Below are 21,226 nucleotides of genomic sequence, written 5' to 3'. Positions count from 1 at the left end.
AGAAAAAAGAACATTCTTTTTCATCAAATGCAATCTTATATATTATAATTTACGGGAACAGTTTTTATATATTTTGTATTGCTTAAAATATTTTTAATTTTAAAGAAATTATAGAACAGCTTGTAATGTCTTGCAAAAGTTTAAGAATCATAAAATGTTCTCAAATCCTGTTGGCAATACTTGGGCAAATCATTCTTTAATGCAAAAAGATAAATTAGATGGAAGAAAGTTTAATTTCTCCTGTAAAGATACACAGTTCAGCAGTATTTAAAAAGGATCCATTTAAAAAAGTCAAGTGATGAGTTTGTAGAAAACTAAGCTGTCTTCCAGCAAAGGGGTGGAAGAACTGGAATCTGTACTTTGTACCAAATGGCAACAGTAGCAGCAGAGGACTTGCTAATCTCTGCCCAGTGCAATAATTCCCTTTCTTTCAGGATCACCTGAGATGCTTGCAGCCTTCCTCATGTAGCCATCCCTGATTCATATTAATTTAGACTATACAGGAAATGCAGTACAAGTCCCTGCCAGTAAATGATTACGTAATTCCTCCTCACATACTCCTAGACTATTCTGTCTGCAGCTTTTCTTTGTCTGTTTTCTATCATAGGTATTTCTATAAGTTGTATTGCCCAGCAGACTAAGCTCAAAAGTACGGATTGTCATTTTCTCATATGTGAACTTGCAGTGCCTTGTCTGTAAAAGAGACTTAATAAAATTCCACTAATAGATAATCTGCTGCAGACTGAGTAAAGATGCTTAAGGAAAAGAAGAATATTATTTTCATATTCCTAGATAAAGCTTCAAAAAATGGATTTGGTTGTATCTAACTCTTTTAATAACTAGACTCAAGAAATTACGTCCTTATACATAATTTGTCCTTCTAAAAATACTATTTTTTACATTTAGGTTGTATATCAATTTATAGCTGACTGTGGTACAGGGTCTAAAGCCATCTTCTGGCAAAGAGTAATTCCCAATAACAGCTTGTTAGAAGTCCTTTTCCCATCATCTTTAGTCCTTTGATTTAATACTGTGGCTGTGTTTGCTCCCTCCTGGATCTTTCTTATCTGGTCTGTTCCACTGATCTATTTTCCTCTTTTGTAATGAGCAACGAATATTGTTTTGACAACTGATACTTTTTGAGATTTTGTAATACTAGTCCTCCTTCATTCCTATTTTTTCTCTTGGAAATCAATACCTTTTGAGAACTTCAAATAAACATGATTATTTTGTCTACACTGCTAAGTACACCTTTTAGTACTTTGGTATAGACTAAATCTGGAAATTAAGGTGGATAGTATTGTCATCTTTAGTGTCACTATTTACAGTTAATACATTTCCAGTTATTTAAGTCTTCCTTTCCTTCAGAGGATCATAGATTTAGAACTAAAAGGACCTTAGAGTCCCTCTAATGTAAAAAATATTTTTAGTGTTGGCACTGAAGTAACAACTTGGATATGTTTAGTATTTTAAAGATTTGTGAAATGCTTTCTTCACAAAATCCTGTGAACGAGATAGAAATAAAAGAGGTTGCTGGTGCTATTCTGCAATCTAACAAGTGATAGTTTATTAAACTTGTAAAAACTACCCAAATGGTTTCCCTGCTCAGGATGGTTTCAGATGGATTCACCATCATACACCTTGCATTAATATTACTAAGAGAGGAATAACAATAACAAATTACTATTTAAGATGCAGCTTAGTTATTTCATTTACTGGCATCTAATTAGCTCTTTAGATCCAAGGATAGGCTTTGAAGAATACTCTCAGTAATTTCTCTGAAGAGAATGTAATGCTTTTTCTCCTCAGCTCTGCCTCTGGGAGACTCTAACTTCCTTTAAACCTTACTCCAAATGTCATCTCCTTCAGGAAACCTTTTCTGATTTCCTCCATTGTCAACATCTTCCAAAATAGCTTCCTTTAAATACAGGTCTAAACATGTTATTAGTACTCTGCTCAGTAAACTGTACTAAAACTTTCTGATCCAATAAGTTTAAAGGCCTTTTATCTGTCTTAACCTTCCTTGATTCTGCGTAACTTTTGATACTGCTGATAAGCCCCTCTTCTTTTAGACAGCAGCTCTTTTTTTTTTATTCTATGTATGACTGCTTCTTTCAAGCTGCCTGCACTGATACTTTGTGCGCATAGGTATCTGGTCTTAACTGCAAAGTATATAATCAATCTAATTTCTATATCAACTATTTGGTGACGTTCATGTGCTGAGCTGCCTTTTGGGTTGTTGAAAAAGAGCGTGTATTATGACCAGCGAGTTATCTTGACAAAACTCTGTTACTCTCTGCCCTACTTGATTTTGGTATTCCAAGGCCAAACATACCTGATATTCTAATTATCTTCTGATTTCCTACTTTAGCACTCCAAACCCCTGTGATGAATGTGATTTTTTTTTGGTGTTATTGCCAGAAGATGTTGTAGATCTTCACAGAACTGATCAGCTTTGGTATGGTTGGCACATATACTTGCATTATTGTGACGTTGAAGTTTCCCTTGCATTCAAATACGGATCATCCTATCATTTTTAAGATTACAACCAATCCTTTTATTGACCATGAAGGGTACACCATTTCTTCTAAGGGGGTCTTGCCCACAGGAGTATATGTAGTGATCACTTGAATTAAATTCACCCATTTCTGTCCATTTAAGTTCACTGATACCCAAGATGTCGATGTTTAATCTTTCTGTCTCCTGCTTGACTATATCCGGCTTGCCTTGGTTCACAGGTTCTTATGCAATACTGATCTTTACAGCATCAGCCTTTCCTTTCGTCACCAGACACATCTGAAGCTGTGCTTCCTTTCAGCTTTGGCCCAGACACGTCTTAAGTAGCAGAGCTACTTTCAGTTTTGTCAAGATATCTTGCTACTCATAACAAACACTCTTTTTCAAAAATCCAAAAGGTGACTGTACACATAGACAGCACAGATGGTCAATACAGAAATCAAGTTGACTATATACTTCATAGCCAATGGTGGAGAACTCTATACAATTAACTAAAACAAGACCTGGAGCTGACTATGGATCAGATCATGGGCTTCTTGCTGCAAGACTCAGACTTGATTTGAACAAAGTAGGGAGACCATGTAGGTATTACCTAAACATCCATTATAATATGAAATAGAGGTGATAAATAGATTAATTAAGGTACTGGATCTGGTTGATAGAGTACCTGAAGAACTGTGGACAGGTGTTCACAATATTATACAGGAGGCAGAAGCAAAAAACATTCCAAAGAAAAAGAGTAAGAAAGCAAAATGGCTGTTTGATGAGACTTTATAAATAGGTGAGGAAAGGAAAGTGAAAGAGAAAGATGTACCCAACAGAATGCAGAATTCTAGATAACAGCATGCAGAGACAAGAAATTTTTCTTAAATGAGCAATGCAAAGGATAAGAAAAAAACAAGAAAATTAGAGATATCAAGGGAAGTGCAAAAATCAGCATGATAAAAATGTTAAGAGATTTAACAGAAGCAGAAGAGATTTAAGAAGAGGCGGCAAGAATACACAGAAGACCTATACAAAGAAAGATCTTCATGCCACTGATAACCAGGATGATGTGGTTACTGATCTAGAGACAGACGTATTGGAGAATGGAGTCAAGTGGGCTTTAGGAAGCACTGCTAATAAAAAGGCTAGGGGAGGTAATGGAATTTCAGCTGGGCCATTTAAAACCCTAAAAGATGATGATGTTAAAATGCTGCATTCAATTTGCCAGCAAATTTGTAAAACTCAACATTGGCTACTGCATTGGAAAAAATTAATTTACGCCCCAATCCTAAAGAAGTGCAATGCCAAGGAATGTTCAAATTACTGAACGATTGTGCTCATTTCACACCAGCAAGGCTGAGCTTAAGATTCTGCAAGCCAGGCTTCAGCAATATGTGCAGGCTGGTTTTTCAAAGAGACAGAGGAACTAGGTACCAAATTTGCGGTATTATGGAGGAAGCAAGGGATTCTTGAAAAATATCTATTTCTGCTTCACTGACACATTAAAGCCTTTGACTATGTGGATCACAACAAAATGTGGCAAGCCCTTAAAGAGATGGGAATACCCGACCATCTCAGTTACTTTCTGAGGAACCTGTTTGCAGACTAAGAAGCAACAGTTAGAACCAAACATGGAACAACTGATTTGTTTAAGATCAGAAAAGGAGTACGATGAGTCTGCATATTGTCATCTTATTTATTTAACTCATGTGCAGATTACATCACGAGAATTGCCAGGATGGATGAATCAAAAGCTGGAGTCAAGGTTGCTGGAGAAGTATCTACAACCATAGAAATGCTGGTGATACCACTCTGATGGCAGAAAGTTGAGAAGAATTAAGAAGCCTCTTGATGAGGGTGAAAGAGGAGTGTTAAAACCCTAAAATCTTGGCAACTGGGCCATCACTTCCTGGAAAACGGAGGGAGAAGAAATGGAAGCTCAAAAGATCCCTGCAGATGGTGGCTGTAGCCATGAAATTGAGACACTTGTTCCTTGTGAAAGGTAAGCTACGGCAAACCTGGATACCATACTAAAAAACAGACATCACTTTGCTGACGGAGATCTGTACAGTCAAAGCTCTGGTTTTTCTAATAGCAATGCATGGCTGTGAGAGAGCTGCACTATAAGGAAAGCTGAGTGCCAAAGAACTGATGCTTTTAAATGGTGGTGCTGGAGAAGACTTTTGAGACTGCTGTCCCTTGGACAGCAAGGATGTCAGATCAGTCAATACATAAAGAAATTAATTCAGGCTATTCACCAGAAGGTCAAATATTGAAGCTGAAGCTTGAATACTTTGGCCATGTAATGAGAAGATGGGACTCTCTGGAAAAGACCCCAATGCTGGGAAAGTTTGAAGGCAAAAAGATAAGGGGATGGCACGGGATGAGATGGACAGTGTCATAGAAAACAATGAACATTAACTTGGACATACTTTGAGAGACAGTGAAGGACAGAAGGGCCTGATGTGCTATGGTCCATGGGGTCATGAAGAGTCAGACACAATGGAACCTTAACAACAAAAGACCTTAATTGTGATGCTCAAAGCTCCGGCCAGGGCACTGTTCTCCTTCTTAATGATCCTTCTTCCTTGGTCATCTCAACAGCTTACATGGATTTAGCATGAGTAGGATCAGTTCTCAATCTTCCTCTTGAACTCCTCTAGATTTCAGTACCTTAAACTCAAAATGTTCACCTCATTATGCTTCCATCCAAACTAATTTCTTCTCTGAACTTTCTTCTTTTGAAGGCTATCTACAATTGGTGCCTCCATTTCCTCTCCTCTCTTTTTAACTCTTTGAAGCTTCACTTCTAACCTCATCCCTTACCTGCCAAATCTAACAGTATTTTCTCAATCCTCGTCCTTTTTGATCTCTCTGGAGCCTCTGACACCACCACTGACACATTCTTCTCCCTTGGTTTCCATGTCATTATTCTGTCCTCATTTTCATTGCTGTATGATTGCTCCTTCTGTCCCTGTTGCTGGCTCTTCATGCAGCCCATACTCACTGAGAATGTCCCTAGGCACTGTCCTGGGCCCTCTTCTCCCTTTATTCTATTTTCACTTGGTGATCTTTATGAAGATTTACTTGTCCAGCCAGAGCCTCTCTCCTAACATCCAGTCTTGAATTTCCATCTCAAACTGGACATTCTGTATAAACATCTAAAACTGAACACTGTCCAAACGGAACTTGTTTTCTTTCCCTTCAAACCCTTCCCCTTCTGCTGACAAGGACACCAACATCCTTCTAGTCATGTAGGTTTGTAACTTACGTGTTTTCTTGGTTCTTCCCTTTTACCCACCATATATCCAAAGAGTTGGGATTGCCTGTCATCTAACACCTCTTTTACATAACCCTTTCTCTCCTTTGACACACCTACCACACTGAGAGAGGAACTCATTTTCTCAATAGGCCCTGAATCTTTCCAAAAGCTTAGTGGTAAATCTCCCTACTTCGAGTTTCTCCCCACCACCCCAAACCACTTGGTTGTCAAACTGATTTTTAAAAAGCACAGCTCTAAATACATCATCATTCCTTCATGATCGGACCGCTTCTTTTTTCCAGTTTTTATACACTATTCCTTTTCACATACTCTGGGATCCAGTGACACCAGCTTCCTTTTGCTTTTTCTTACAGAGGACATTCCATCTCCAGACTGGGCATTTTCACTGGCTGTTTCCCCCGCTTGGACACTCTCCCTTCCTCATCTAATCAAAACACGAAGCAATTATGTGCAATGTGACTGGAACAGTGTGAAGTAGAATCACAATGGGAACACCAAAAGTGAGAAAATATGCTAAATATGTAGATGAACAATGTCAACTAGACACGCAGAACAGAATTTCACTTCAGTTTCAATATTTTACACATATGCTGAGATTTCTTTTTAACAGCAGTGGAAGTCTACACTGGAACAACATTTTAGTCTATTAAATATAGGAATCTTAAATAAGAAAAAGGTGGTTTCTCTACTGTTTTTATGTCCACTTTCTTCTTTTTTATGTAAGAGAGACAGAAGCATAGGCTATATAGTGACTACCTAACATCTAAACACATACTTAGGGCAATATCAAATTTTAGGGCTATTAGTCGATTACTCCCATAGCAATGCCAGCACAAGTTACCCTTTTAAATAGTGACACTGAATAATGAAATAATGCAAATTCACACGTTCAACATTCTAGACCTTCAAGGATTATATTGTAACAAGGGTAGATTCTGTTCAGGATTAAAATTAATCTAGGTCTTGGCTCAAGTTTGAGGTAAGATAAAATTTAGCACACTTTGAGATAGTTTCCATGGATAAAATTTTCATTATCAACTCAATCATTCTTGCCTTGCCATAAGTGAGAACCAATATTATGTATGCTTTATTTTAAAAACACTTACTTGCTATGACAATGCAAGAGTAAGTCAATGATAAAAGTCTGCCATGCTTTTTCTTTACTAAGTGCATCTAAGGCTGTTGGAATCAAAGCAAAGCACAGGGTCATCACTTCCAATGCTTCACAACAAACGTGTTCATCTTCCATGTCTGGTTCATTCCCTGCATTTGTCTGTAAAATTACAAACAAGAAATGACTTGGAGACACAGTTAGGAACATTAATGACTTTTAGTTATAAACTCAAAATTAAACATTTACTTACCAAAACAAATAACTTTCCCTCCCAAAAAACTTTTTTTTGGTGATTAGATTACCTTTACTTGCACTGAAAAACATTCTATACAATTTGATTTAAAATGCCTGCTTACATGGCCAGGGCTAAACTAGAGTAAAAGACAGATACAATTATGAATAAAAGCTATTGTGGTTTCTCTTCTAGCTAGTGATGTTACTATGATATTTAAAAATTTATGTACTAACATTTAAATTAGTATCAAATTAGTCCCATATTCACTTATTTATTAAGTTTTTAGTTATTTGCAAGGGATTGTGCTACAAACAAAGGAATAGAAAGGAAAAGTAAGTTTCTTCTGTTAAGGAACTTATGATCTAGCAGTAGAATACACACAAAATTGTGGTCATATTCAACAAACATTTAAGTAACTATTACATACAAAATGGGAGGGGTGAAACAGGGGGATGAAAAATTGAAGAGGGATGGATCACTTTGAGGAGAGGTAGGTTAAAAAGTGGATTATGGCACTTAGCTTGGTCTTGGAAAAAAGAGAAGAATTTCAGTTACCAGAAATACTGAAAAAATTCATTTCGAGCATGGGAGACAATAACCTTTACAAATGTAAAGAAATGGGGAAGCAAGATGATTTAATATTTCAGTTTGGGTGAAATAGAGAGTGCTAAAGGAAAACAGTATATAACAGTAGCAAGTACAGAAAGGTGGGATGAAGTCAGGTTTTAGAGGCCTTGATTACCAGACTAAGGAGTTTATATTTTATTCTATAGGCAATATGGAACCACCTCAAGTCTAACTAGTAACCCAAAGTAACCATATTATGGTTAAATAGATTCATTTTGTAGCTTAAATAAAAACAAACAAAATAAACAACAAAACACTGTCTTGATCAGCTCTCTCACTATAGTTAGGTGCCTTTGGAGAATTGATGGTTTGTTCATGGGAAAATTTTGTCCAAAAGCCATCACTTACGTACCATCTCATGATTATTCATACAGGAGCTATAACTCTTCTGAGTAGGTACCTGTTCTCATAGCTTCTGATCTACCTACCCTAATTACTATCAAAGTGCTTAGTGCCTATTGTATGCTCAGGATTCTGAGAAATAAAATTAGTTATCTTCAGTGAAAAACAACTTTGACGCAGCAATACCACTTCTAGGGCTGTATACCAAAGAGATCATAAAAATGGGAAAAGGACCCACATGTACAAAAATATTTAGAGCAACTCTTTTTGTGGTGGCAAAGAACTGGAAATCGAAGGGATGCCCATCAATTGGGGAATGGCTGAGCAAGTTGTATATGAATGTAATGGAATACTATTGTGCTATAAGAAATGGGGATGATATGTACTTCAGAAAAACCTGGAAAGACTTATATTAACCCGATGCTGAGTGAGGGGAGCGGAACTTGGAGATCACTGTACGCAGTTGTAGCCACATCATGCAATGACTAACTTTGATACACTTGGCTCTTCTCAACAATGCAAGGTTCTAAGACAATTCCAAAAGGCTCCTGATGGAAAATGCTACCCACATCCAGAGAAAGAATTAAGAGTCTGAATACAGACTGCAGCATACTATTCTCTCTCTGTTTTGTTTTGTTTGGTCATTCTCGTGGTTCATTCCATTCATTATAATTCTTCTTCACAACACAACTAATTTGAAAATATGTTTAATATGAATGTATATGTAGGGCCTATATCAGATTGCAAGCCATCTTAGGGAGGCTAGAAGGGAGGGGGGAAATTTAAAACTTAAAAGTTTGTGAAACTGAATGCTATAAATTAAAAATAAATAAAAATTTTTTAAAAGAAAAAAAACCAACTAATGTTGAGCAAAATAAATGCTTAACTAAACCTGTCATTTACTTACACCTCCTAGAAAGAAGACAAGGGATACAAGTAGGCAAACCTTATCAAAGGCAGAAAGGTGACAAAGTTAAACATGATCTCAAGTAGTATCTCTCCTCTGTACATAACCTGAATTATTACTAGAGGAATATGGAACATACCTAATTACCAGGTATCCAAAATATCTATTTGAGCAAGTAAGTGCCTAGGAAGGCTGGTTAAGGTTTCCATATATTTAAGAAAAATACTTCACAGAAACTTACCTACTGATAATGTAATTAAGAAAATGCAGAGAAACAGGCCTAAGACAATCAGTGGAAAATAGTTAAATGCTACATTATCAATAATTCCCTAAACAAAGACAAGACTCAAAGACGCATCACTGTGGCACGGAGTAAATTTTATACCCTTTATAGACACTACAACATAAAATTTCAGTTAGGTTCTATCATGTAAAGGTTTCAAGGATGATCTTAGGAACAATGTATGCCTGCTTCTCATTAGAAAGGTAGGTTTCTGATCTATGAAATCTTTGGCCATGACAACCCATTATAAAAGAAATGGCCCTACAAGAAAGATAATTATCGAGCTTCCATCAACATGATATACTACTGTGGGTGAAGGGGCGCAAGTGGAGCCAAGATGGCGGAGTAAAAGCAGGAACTTGCTTGAGTTCTCCCTCAAACCCCTCCAAATACCTGTAAAAAATGACTCTAAACAAATTCTAGAGTAGCAGAAAACTCACAAAATGACAGAGTGAAAAAAATTTCCAACCCAAGACAACCTGGAAGGTCGACAGGAAAGGTCTGTTGCACCAGTCTGAGAGAAGAGTGCAGTCCGATGTGGGTTGTGCTGGCACTGATGAGCTGGAGCAGGCCTCAGGGGACTGAATCACCATCAACTGTGGATGTCTCCAGACTTCTCAACCCACAAACTCCAAAGACAACTTAGAAGGTCAATAGGAAAGGTCTTTCAGACCTGAGTGAAAGAGGAGCAAGGTCCAGCCCCAACCCCAGGGTGGCAGCAGTAGCAGAGGCTGCATCTGGAGCTCTCAGCCCACAGATGGTGGGGGGCTTCCAGCAGCTGATCAGAGGTGGGATCTCTTTGTTGGCACAGGATTCTCTTGCTTTGCCCATGTTTGGATCTGGGAGGCGGTCCTGGTGTGAGGAGGAGCGCTAACGTGGCAGAGTTCAGTGGAGGTGGAAAGGGAATACTCCTCCTCACAGTTCCAAGGCAAAAAAGAGTGCTTGTGGTCATGCACAGATGAGGACAGGAGCAAACACCTCTCCTTTCATCATACAACCTTGAAAGAACTAAAAATTTACAGGTTCTTAGAATTATCTCTGAAAACAGCCGCACAAAACCCTTGAAACTTAGGGCAGTATACCCTCCACACTGGAAGCAGAGACCTATCTTAACTGCTGCAAAGTCAAGAAATTGGCTGGGAAAATGAGCAAACAGTGGAAAAAAACCACAGACTACAGAATGTTACTTTGGTGACAAAGAAGATTAAAACATATAACCAAAAGAAGACAACAAAGTTAAAGCTCCTACATCCAAAGCCTCCAAGAAAAATATGACTTGGTTGCAGGCCATGAAAGAGCTCAAAAAGGAGTTGGAAAATCAAGTAAGAGAAGTAGAGGAAAAATTGGGAAGAGAAATGAGAGGGATGCAAGAAAATCATGAAAAATGAGTCAAGATCTTGCTAAAGAAGACCTAAAAAAATGCTGAAAAAAAAATAACAGCTTAAAAAATAGACTAACCCAAACAGCAAAAGAGGTCCAAAAAGCCAATGAGGAGAAGAATGCCTTAAAAAGCAGAATTGGCCAAATGGAAAAGGAAGTCTAAAAGCTCACTGAAGAATATAATTCCTTAAAAATTAGAATGGACAAATGTAAGCTAATGACTTTATAAGAAATCAAGAAATTATAGAACAGAACCAAAAGTATAAAAAATAGAAGACAATGTGAAATATCTCACTGGAAAAACCACTGACCTGGAAAATAGATCCAGGAGAGATAATTTAAAAATTACTGGACCACCTGAAGTCCATCATCAAAAAAGAGCCTAGATATCATCTTTTAAGAAACTCTCAAGGAAAACTATGATATTCTAGAACCAGAGGGGAAAAAAAGCAATGGAAAGAATCCACCATCGCCTCCTGAAAGAGATTCCAAAAGGAAAACTCCTAGGAATATTGTCTCCAAATTCCAGCGTTCCCAGGTCAAGGAGGAAATATTGCAAGCAACCAGAAAAAAACAATTTGAGGGAAGACAATCAGGATAACACAAGATTAGCAGATTCTACATTAAGGGATCAGAGGGCTTGGAATATGATATTCCAGAGGTCAAAGGAGCTAGGATTAAAGCCAAGAATCACCTACCCAGCAAAACTGAGTATAATCCTTCAGGGGAAAAAAAGGGCATTCAATGAAATAGAGGACTTTAAAGCATTCGTGATAAAAACACTAGAGCTGAATAGAAAATTTAACTTTCAAATATAAGAATCAAGAGAAGCATGAAAAGGTAAATAGGAAAGAGAAATCTTAAGGGATTTTAATTAAAATTGAACTGTTTACATTCCTACATGGCACAGGATTTGTAACTCATAAGACCTTTCTCAGTACCAGGGTAGTTGGAAGGAATACATCCACACCCACACACAAACAGTGAGCACAGGCTGAGTTCAACATGAAGGGATAATATCTAAAAAATAAAATTAAGGGGTGACAGGGGAACGTACCAGGAGAAGGAGAAAGGGAGAGGTAGAACAGGGTAAATTATTTCACATAAAAGAGGCAAGCATTGGAGGGGTAGGGGGGGGAGGTGATAGGGAATGAGTGAACCTTAATCTCATGGGATTTGGCTTAGATGTTTCTGTTTGGATAGATAAACCAAGGAGTTGGTGGGGTTGGTTTTGAGGCATGCAAGGAAAAGCAAGGAAACCAGTATCACTTTATCACAGAGTACACATAGATGTGAGAAAGGTATAAAAAGACTTGCAAGGTAGGAGAGGGCCAAGTTATGAAGGTTTTTGAATCCCAAACAAATGATTTTATTTGATTCTGAAAGTAATAGGGAACCACTGGAGTTTACTGAATAGGGAGTAATATGGCCAGATGGGCACTTCAACTGATTAGTTACTGACACTGGGAGTCCTTTCTGAATCAATTATCTATCTGTAAGATTATCAACTACTTAAATGAGTGATCAAAATCAAGACAAAATTTAAAAATCAAAATGAGGAAACAAAGAATGTAATTAAAATCACTCTAAGATGATCTATTTATATAAGCTCTTGATGCTTAAAAATGGAAAGTGGGTAAAAGAATTGAAATAGGGCCAACTATTACTATTTCTAATGTAGTTTAACTCTGAGATATGGATCTTAAAGATGTGAAGGCAAAAAGAACCTAGAAACTACTTTTGTCAGAAAATGTCTGATTTCTTTGCCAAGAGGACTGAAATGGCTCTAAAGGCCAACACCAATTTAAAATATAATACGCATAGAAAATTATATGGAAGAAGATGGTAGATTATAAGCAGTTCAGTTTTAGGTATAAGTGAAAAGCAGAAGAGGAAATAAAAGTTTGTAGAAAACTTAAAGCAAGAGATATAATTAAACTAATACATGCCAAACTCATTTAATGATGAAACTGGAAGAATGTAAAATCATTTATCAAGATTTATAAAACAGGTGGACTTAACTAAAGTTGAACTGTTTTGTTTACATTCCTACATGGAAAGATGATGTGTATAATTTGTGAGACTTCAGTATTAGGGTAGCTGAAGGGAATATACACATATCTATACATATCTATATATACCTATATCTATACACACACACACACACACACACACATACAGACAGAGGGCACAGGGTGAGCTGACTATGAAGGGATGATATCTAAAAAAATAAAATCAAATTAAGGGATCAGAGAGGAATATATTGAGAGAGGAAGAAAGGGAGAGATAGAATGGGGTAAAATATCTTGCATAAAAGTGGCAAGAAAAAGCAGTTCTGTAGGAAGGGAAGAGAAGGCAGGTGAGGAGGAATGAATGAATCTTGCTCTCATCAGATTTGACCTGAGGAGGGAATACCATACACACTCAATTGGGTATCTTACCCCACAGGAAAGCAGGAGGAAGGAGATAAAAAAGGGGGGACAATAGAATGAAGGGCAGATGGCAGAGGAGGTAATCAAAAGCAAGCACTTTTGAAAAGGCACAGGGTTAGGGGAGAAAATTAAATAAAGGGGGATAGGAAGGAGCAAAATATAGTTAGTCTTTCACAACATGAGTATTGTAGATGGGTTTTGCATAATGATACACATGTGGCCTATGTTGAATTGCTTGCCTTCTTAGGGAGAGTGAGTGGGGATGAAGAGGGGAGAGAATTTGGAACTCAAAGTTTTAAGAGCAGATATTAAAAAAAAAAAAAAAAAAAAAAACTTCACAGGTCCAGACCCCCCCCCCCCGCGCCCCCCCCCCCCAGATTTATAAAACAATATTTTCTCCATCAACGACAGTGGAACACACTTTTTGGACTCTTAACATCAGACTCCCTGATATGTTTTCCCTAGAGGAACAACACCAATGAAAAAGACAGAAAAAATACTGATTAAACATACACATAAGAGGTCTGTGTTGGAGGTAACAATTGTGATTGAGTCAAGAGATTAATTCAAGATAACTGAAAAATAGTAGGATACCAAACACTTGAGGAAGAGGAGAAATGCTGATTTTACTTTCTGGCCCTATTAGACAGGTCCTAACTAGACTGTAATATTCTTTGACTTCTGCTCAAAACCCTCCAAGCAAGATCACAGGAAGAGGGTGGAAGGAGTGACTAAAGCTTAAAATCCAAGGCCCTTTCCTGGCAACTACACCTCTTTGAGATGGTGAGCATTAAAATTCATTTGTTACTCAGTACTACCATTATGGCTAACAAATTTATTATCCTTATTCCTCTATTATTCAATCACCATCTACTTAGTGGAAAGGGAAGGGGGAAGGGAATAGGTATTTATACAGCACCTAACTATGTTCCAGGCATTGGGTGAAGAGCTTTAAAAGTAAACTATCTCAAATACCCACCCCTCCTGTTTATTCAACCCTACTCCAACCTTGCTTGTTCACTTTTTCCATTATGAATGGAATTCTTGTGACTCCTGTGAAATTCCTATTCCACACTATACAAACCAGGGTGGCTACTACACTACTACAGATCATTCTCTCTCCTGTCGTACTAGGAACACTGTTCACGTTCACACTCTAACTCCTGCAAGTCTTCAATACTTATATGGATGCTCCCTCAAACATTCTTGATTTCTCTATTTCTCGATATCCTGAAACCTCACAACTTATTCCTTTACCATACCTCTGCCATGACATGCGGGGAGGTCATGCCCTAGATTGTACCATTAACCACAAGAGTTCCATATATTTGTTCAAAAACTGCTATTCCTTTGTTTGACCACACAAGTTCCCACTTTCATCTCTCCCTATGTCTTTGTTCTTCATACTTAATGTGACAACCCATCCGTCCCTCAGTACTTTCTAATGCTAATATATTACCCTGCAGATTTCATTTTCTTCCCTTTCCCATCTTGATCTAACCAATTCAACTTTATACAATCAACTACTCTTAAATGCCTTGATCCTCTTGTTTTGTCACTACTTATGTCTTACCAAACTTATTCCCACAATCCCTCTCTATTCCTCATGTTCTACTAAATGAAATCAATGAATATACTGCTTTTTTTGTTCACGCATTCACTTGTCTTAGTTGGTAACCCTCTGCAAACTGATCTCGTCTCTCAATGGAAACTGCTTGCTCCAAAGTACCAATAATCTCTAAATGAACAAATCAGATGCTGTTTTCTTATACTCATCTTTCTTGCATTAGATACTGTGGACCAACCACTCTGCTAGTATGTCGCAGGCATTCAAGAAATTTCAATTTCAATTAATTAATTAATTAATTTTAAGAGAGTGATCTAAAAAATATACTTTCCACCTCTACACAATCTTTATGAGAAGAAGCTACATGTGTCATTAAGGGCATTTTCAATCAAGATATAAGAAGGAAATAGGGACATTTTTTGCTAACAACATTCCGCAGCCACACAGTTGTATGGAAAGTATGAAGAATCCAAGAACACACTGCACAATTAATGTTTGTGAACTATTAAAACACACACACACACAATTTGGCAGAACACCATTTTAAAAGCTTCCCCTCCAACAACGGGAACCCTCATACTAGGGACCTGGAAACCATTACAGTGAGAACTACTGTCAGCACATGATAACCATATGTATAGGTTAATGTTCAATAAACAGTAATGGGTTATTTTAAATACAAAAATGGTGAAAATTACATCCTCAAAAAGCAACTGCTTTAGTTCAAATAAATACATTTGTTCATTCTTACCTTCTCATAAATTTTACTAATATCATCATTTGAGCTAAACACCAGTTGTACTGACCCACACCCTGATGCCCAGACAATTTTTTGTACAGCTCGAATAACACAGATATCAGGGATATATTTTGATGCCTGGAAATAAATAGAAAAAATATTAAAATAGTTTGCAAGGCTATCAAAGTGGAATCACTAGAATAAATCAGTTTTCTTTTAATAGGAAATACATTAATTACAAAGCACAGAGGAACTTAATGTTTCTATATACTCCTTTGTGTCATCTGATTTTTATCCTACTAACTTCTCATATGTTTAGAATACAAAAAAAAACAGTTTAAGGAAAAATCTGCAAAGTGGGCTTGCTATAGGAACATAATATATATGTGATCTTTAATTAAGACAAATCCTTAAAAATAGTATGAAATGGGGGCAGCTAGGTGGCGCAGTGAGTAGAGCACCAGCCCTGGAGTCAGGGGGACCTGAGTTCAAATCCGGGCTCAGACACTTGACACATGTACTAGCTGTGTGACCTTGGGCAAGTGACTTAACCCCAATAGCCCTGATAAAAACAAAAACAAAAAAGTATGAAATGTTACTAATAGTACCCAAAACAGTGGTTTATCATTTTACTGAATTCAAGGAATAGATAATAGAGAAAAAGCAAAACTAGAATCTGAAGAAATTCAACCAAAGATTTAGTAAATGCTTTAGTTTTCTAGTGTCAGTATACAGAACAGGAGAATAAAATAAATTATTTCACTGCTTTCTTTTCTTTCAATAAACCCTTTTTCCGAAATTAAAAACTAAGCAATTCTTTATGGCTAATACTGACCTCATCAGATATCTGCTGGGCAAGGCGAATTGCCACATTTCTAAGCATACATTCAGATGTTGGATTAGGAATGTTCTGAAGGGCATTCTGTAGCACCACTGCTTGATCATGAGTAGCCTGATTTATCTGTTAAAAAAAAATGTTCCACAAAATGAAAACCTGAACCACTTCTAAGAAAAGAAGTTTTGAGAGTTAGACTTAAAATGGGAATTGACAAGTAAAAAGTTACTATACTTCAACGCCAAGGATTTTTAATTTCATCTGTATGCATATGCCAAAACTATCAATTTTCTACACTTACTGGCTCTAGAGCTGGAGATCTTGAATTCAAATTGCAGCTACTTCCTACCTAGCTGACACTGGGAAAGACTGGGCTGAATTAGAAGACCTCTTGACCTTTAGATACATGGGGGGCAATCTCCATATATTATAATCCACTGGATCATGACTTTTAATGAAGGAAACTGCTATATTCATATTTTTTCCTCTATAAGATTTTTTGAATGATAATTCTTTGGGAAAACAGAAAGTTGGAAAAGTTTAATACTTTTTTTCTATGTAGATTGTAAATTCCTACAGTAAAATTCAGGGCTGAAGAAGCCCTGAAAGTACAATGCTAAAGACATTCACATCTAGTATATGTTTTTTTTTTCTTTTGGGAGGTTGGGGGTAGGGTGCTCAAAGGAGAGAAGGGAGGGTATGTGGGGAGTACTTTTATGCAGTCAGTTCTTTGGATCTCTAGAGGATTTCTGGAGAGGTGGACCAGGATGAGAACAAAGGCAAAGCACGGGGTTATAATGAATCAAAGGTAGAGACATAGCATAAGGGAGTTTAGACGTTGGTAGTGAGCTAACCACCTCTCTCAGGATGAACTTATACTAACATTGGCCTGGTTCAAGGCATTTATCACACTGTTAGACTTAAGCCTTATGTTAACTTTTGGTTATTTCAAGCAGTAAAAGACTTTACTGTTTGTCTTAGATCTCAAATCAGTACCAAAGTTGAATAGTTTTCAATCTGAGCCAAGAGTATTTTAAACCTTATATAAAAGTTGGAAGAGCAATGTTTATATGTAAAAGACTGAAAGCACATCTTTAAACATTTTATGGGTAAATCTCGAATTATCTGTTCTGATGTGGCAAGCAGAGTAATGAAAATAGTGCAACATACTGTTATTTCAAAAAAATTTTTTTTACCGGTGACATGGGATTTGTGCCTTCTGCAACTGGTTGACAAGCTTCTGCCACAGCTCTAACGTGGCCATAGCCAACGGCAGTTAGCAATAATTTGGCGATTTTAAGAGCATTAAGGTAGGCACCCCTTCTAGTTTCCATATCTGCATTTGGCAGGAAATTATTTCTAGTTAGCATGCTCAGGACAAGAGGCAAGCCACCACTTTTTAGGAAATTATACTGAAAGTCACTGGCATCTTCACCCAGAGGTGCATTGGCAGGCATCAACAAGGCATAAACTACCTGAAAAGGAAAAATGTACACATATATAGTCAGAAACCAAGGGCTGAAATATCTTTACGAATCTCTTCAATTCTGTTTCCAATTATCTTTGAATATTACAAATAAGTTTTCATTACTATTTTACTTACAGTATCACACAAAAGGAAAAGAAAAGAGAAAAATATGAAAAGGAAAGAAAAATATTACAAACCTCTGTTAGATATAGCACTTGTGAGGCAGAGGGACCAAAGAAAAGTGAGTCAAGAGATGGACTCAGGCTGCTTTCTCCGAGTTTTGCATGATCTAAGCAAATAGCTCTCAGTTTTTCAACTGTAGTATTATCTGAAAATTTAAAAACTGAGTATTATAAACAGATTTAAATTAAAATATTTAGCGTCAAATTCAAAGATTAGAAACCATGAGTCAAGCTATTGGGTCAAAACTTATTGGTCAAAATCTCCGAATTGGTAGAGTTAAGTTTGACACGCCACCCTGCCATGGTGGATAAAACATTAGAACTGGAGCCAGGAAGACCCAAGTGCCGCTGGCCAGCCTCAGTTTCCATATCTGTAAAATGAAGATAAGAATATCTTCCTCCCAGTTTTGTTGTAAGAATCTGTCAAGCACGATGCAAATTCCAAAATGTTATAGAAACATTATTATTTTTCTGTAGTTATCAAAAGTGATTGGAAAAAAAAAAGTACAACAGTTTTCTAATCTTACTGAGATATTATTAACAAAAGGATTCCCAATCTTTCAACTATCATTTTCAGGTACCATCTCCACTCTCCCCCGTGTCCTTCCTTTTCTATCCTTTAGGATCAAAAAATCTTAAGGAAATAAATATTAAATAGTTCCTCCTCACAAAAAAGAGTCGAGGTTTCTGTCTGAAAGCAAGTTAGTTTCAATCAGTTTAATGAAGTGATGACAAATATTATTCAACATTTAACAAGCACCATAAATATTGCTTGACTGCTGCTACACATAATATATGCCATGTTCTCTATTACATAGCAGTCCAAATAAAATCAGTTGTTACACTGACAGGAAGAAACAGAACTTTTATATAACTATTGTTAAAGAGCTATTGTACTAATAGAACTACTTATAGAAAAAAGAGGGAAGCAAGAATTTTTCTATAATTGCTGTTCTAAATCTCTTCCCTGAGCTTATTTCTAGTTTCTACCAAGAGAACAGTCTTGCCTAGAGAAAACATTCTACGTTGCTCCAGATGGATAAGACAGTTTTCAGATAATTTATCTATGCAGTGAGAAAAAAGCTCAAAGTTAGCTATCCCAAGAAGGTTACTTCATGCCTTCTAAAGAACTTCTAAAAGCAGAAAATGAAAGTTTCATACACTATTTAAACAAAACCATTGTATATAATAATCTAAGGTTCTACAAGAGGGCACATTTATATAAACTTTTCATAATGTAAGCAACATAAGAATAAAACCGTGGTTTGGAGGTTTTTAAGAAGGGTGCCAAGCATTGCAGTTTCTCAATAAATTAATAAGTAATGTTAACACTACTCTTGCAAAACCAAAATTTTCAAGTTCTGGCAACATCGTGGCTGTAGCCAAAAGAAAATATTAATATTTTGATACTGGTGAATAAAAAAAGGGAAGTGAAAATGAAAAAGATGATTCATTATTCTTTCATTTCTTCCTTGAACCTCAATATTTTTCTTTAAACACTTTATATAGTCTATGGATTTAACCATATGCAGATGAATCTACACACATAGCCTCACTCTATCTCCCAAGCTTTAATTCAAGATCACCAAATGTCTACTGGACATTTATTCGAAACTGGATGTCTTCGATATATCTTAAACTAAATATGCCTAAATCAGAACTTTAAAAAAAAAATCCTTAAACCCTCCATCTTTCCAAACTTCCCTAATTCTGTCAAATGGTACTACCACCATTCGTTCCACTGTCACAGGCTTTTGATTTCAGTTATTTTCATCAATTCCTCACTCTTCTTCACCCCATGTACAAATCAGTTGCCAAATCTCACTACTTCACGTTTCTTACATCCAACCACTTCTCTCCACTCACAGTTAACACTTTAGTTCAGGCCCCCATCACTTAAGACCAATTATTACAACAGCCTGTCCTAATGGCTCTTTCTGTCTCAAGTCTCCCACCATTCAGTTCACTCTACATATTGCTGCCAAAGTAATATTCCTTCACCATGTCACCCCCCTAATCAATCAACTCCAGAGACTCCCTATTGCCCCTACAATCAAATATAAACTTGTTTATCTTTTAAAATCCTACGAAATTACATTTCCTCTTGCCCTCTAGAATTGAACCAAAATAATGCTCCCTCTCTTCCTTACTCCAGACGCACTCTCTTCCATGTCTATGCCTTTGCACAGGCTGTCCCCCACACCTGGCACACCCAACCTCCTTATTTCTCCTGCTTAACAGTCCCTCTGTGCCTTTAAGATGTAGCTACGGCAGTGTTTTCTTCAGATTCCTGTAAATGCTAGCATCTTTCTCCTCAACTACTACATGCACTTATGGACCTTATATTGATGATAAAACATGATATAGCTATATATGTACACATGCACACACATTCACACACATGTTAGTTTATGATAAGTAGGGATTGTTTCATTCTTTTTACTTTCTATTAAGGCATCTAGGTGGTACAGCACAAAAAGCCCAGGAGCTAGAGTCAACAAGACCGACATTCAAATCTAGCCCAGACAGTTACTGACTGAATATAAAATGGGGATAATAATACAGCCATCTCCCAGGGCTGTTGTGAGGATCTAGCAAGGCAAGAGTTGTAAAGCACTTCGAGTAACAACCAGCACAATAGTAGAAGCTTAATAAATGCTTGCTCTCCGCTCTTTTCCCATTAAGCTTCTAACAGTGCCTTGCATATAGTAGGCAATTAATAAATACTTGTCCTTGGCTACTGAGGACATGTTTTCCATGGCTTCAAATGTAAAACGGGTATCGCATTTTTTACCTTCTCAACAGGTGGAAAAGGGGCTGGAAGGAGAGAGAGAATTTGGAATCGAAAATTTGAAATGAAAAGGGAAAATAAAATTTAAAAAAATTGAGCAATTGATCAAATTTTTCAAAAAATATGTGGGTGCCATATATGAGTGTTGATTAAAGAAAATCACCAGGAGCTTCTTTTATGGCGAAAACCTCCTGTCCCCACATTTATTTCACTTTTGGCATGGCTTGTCTGCAGGACTTTGATTAAATGAGGATCTGATAAACTATCATTTGCATGAAAAAATAAAGGTCTATGTTTACCTAATTAGGCACACTCCAATTAACCCATCATTCTTATTTACTACTGCATGATAGAATACAAGTTACTTTATTTTAATTTTCATTAAAGATAAACTGAATTCCAATAGGTTCAGTGTTCTCTATTCAAATTAATTTACAGAATCTGAACTTAAAGCAAAGATCAAAAGAACTAGAATACGATTCTAAATTAAATTAATAGTGGTCCAACTTTATTTTCTTATAGCGAAACAAACTCAAAAA

General features: G+C 36.8%; 1 protein-coding gene across 5 annotated transcripts in view; it reads right to left on the bottom strand.

Annotated features, from left to right (window-relative positions):
* Window positions 1–21,226, bottom strand: part of USP9X (ubiquitin specific peptidase 9 X-linked) — a 257,781-nt gene that overhangs the window by 57,101 nt on the left and 179,454 nt on the right. For all 5 annotated transcript variants that reach the window (XM_036744544.1, XM_036744547.1, XM_036744546.1 and 2 more), the window contains exons 22-26: window positions 17,912–18,042; window positions 17,443–17,721; window positions 16,247–16,372; window positions 15,424–15,549; window positions 6,892–7,058 (exon numbers count right to left, since the gene is read on the bottom strand). In XM_036744544.1, coding sequence (XP_036600439.1) covers window positions 6,892–7,058; window positions 15,424–15,549; window positions 16,247–16,372; window positions 17,443–17,721; window positions 17,912–18,042 — 829 coding nt within the window. The remainder of the gene's footprint in view (window positions 1–6,891; window positions 7,059–15,423; window positions 15,550–16,246; window positions 16,373–17,442; window positions 17,722–17,911; window positions 18,043–21,226) is intronic.

This window comes from Trichosurus vulpecula, chromosome 2, assembly GCF_011100635.1.
Source record: "Trichosurus vulpecula isolate mTriVul1 chromosome 2, mTriVul1.pri, whole genome shotgun sequence".
NCBI classification, from domain to species: Eukaryota; Metazoa; Chordata; class Mammalia; order Diprotodontia; family Phalangeridae; genus Trichosurus; species Trichosurus vulpecula.
This window is presented reverse-complemented; position numbering and strand designations above follow the sequence as displayed.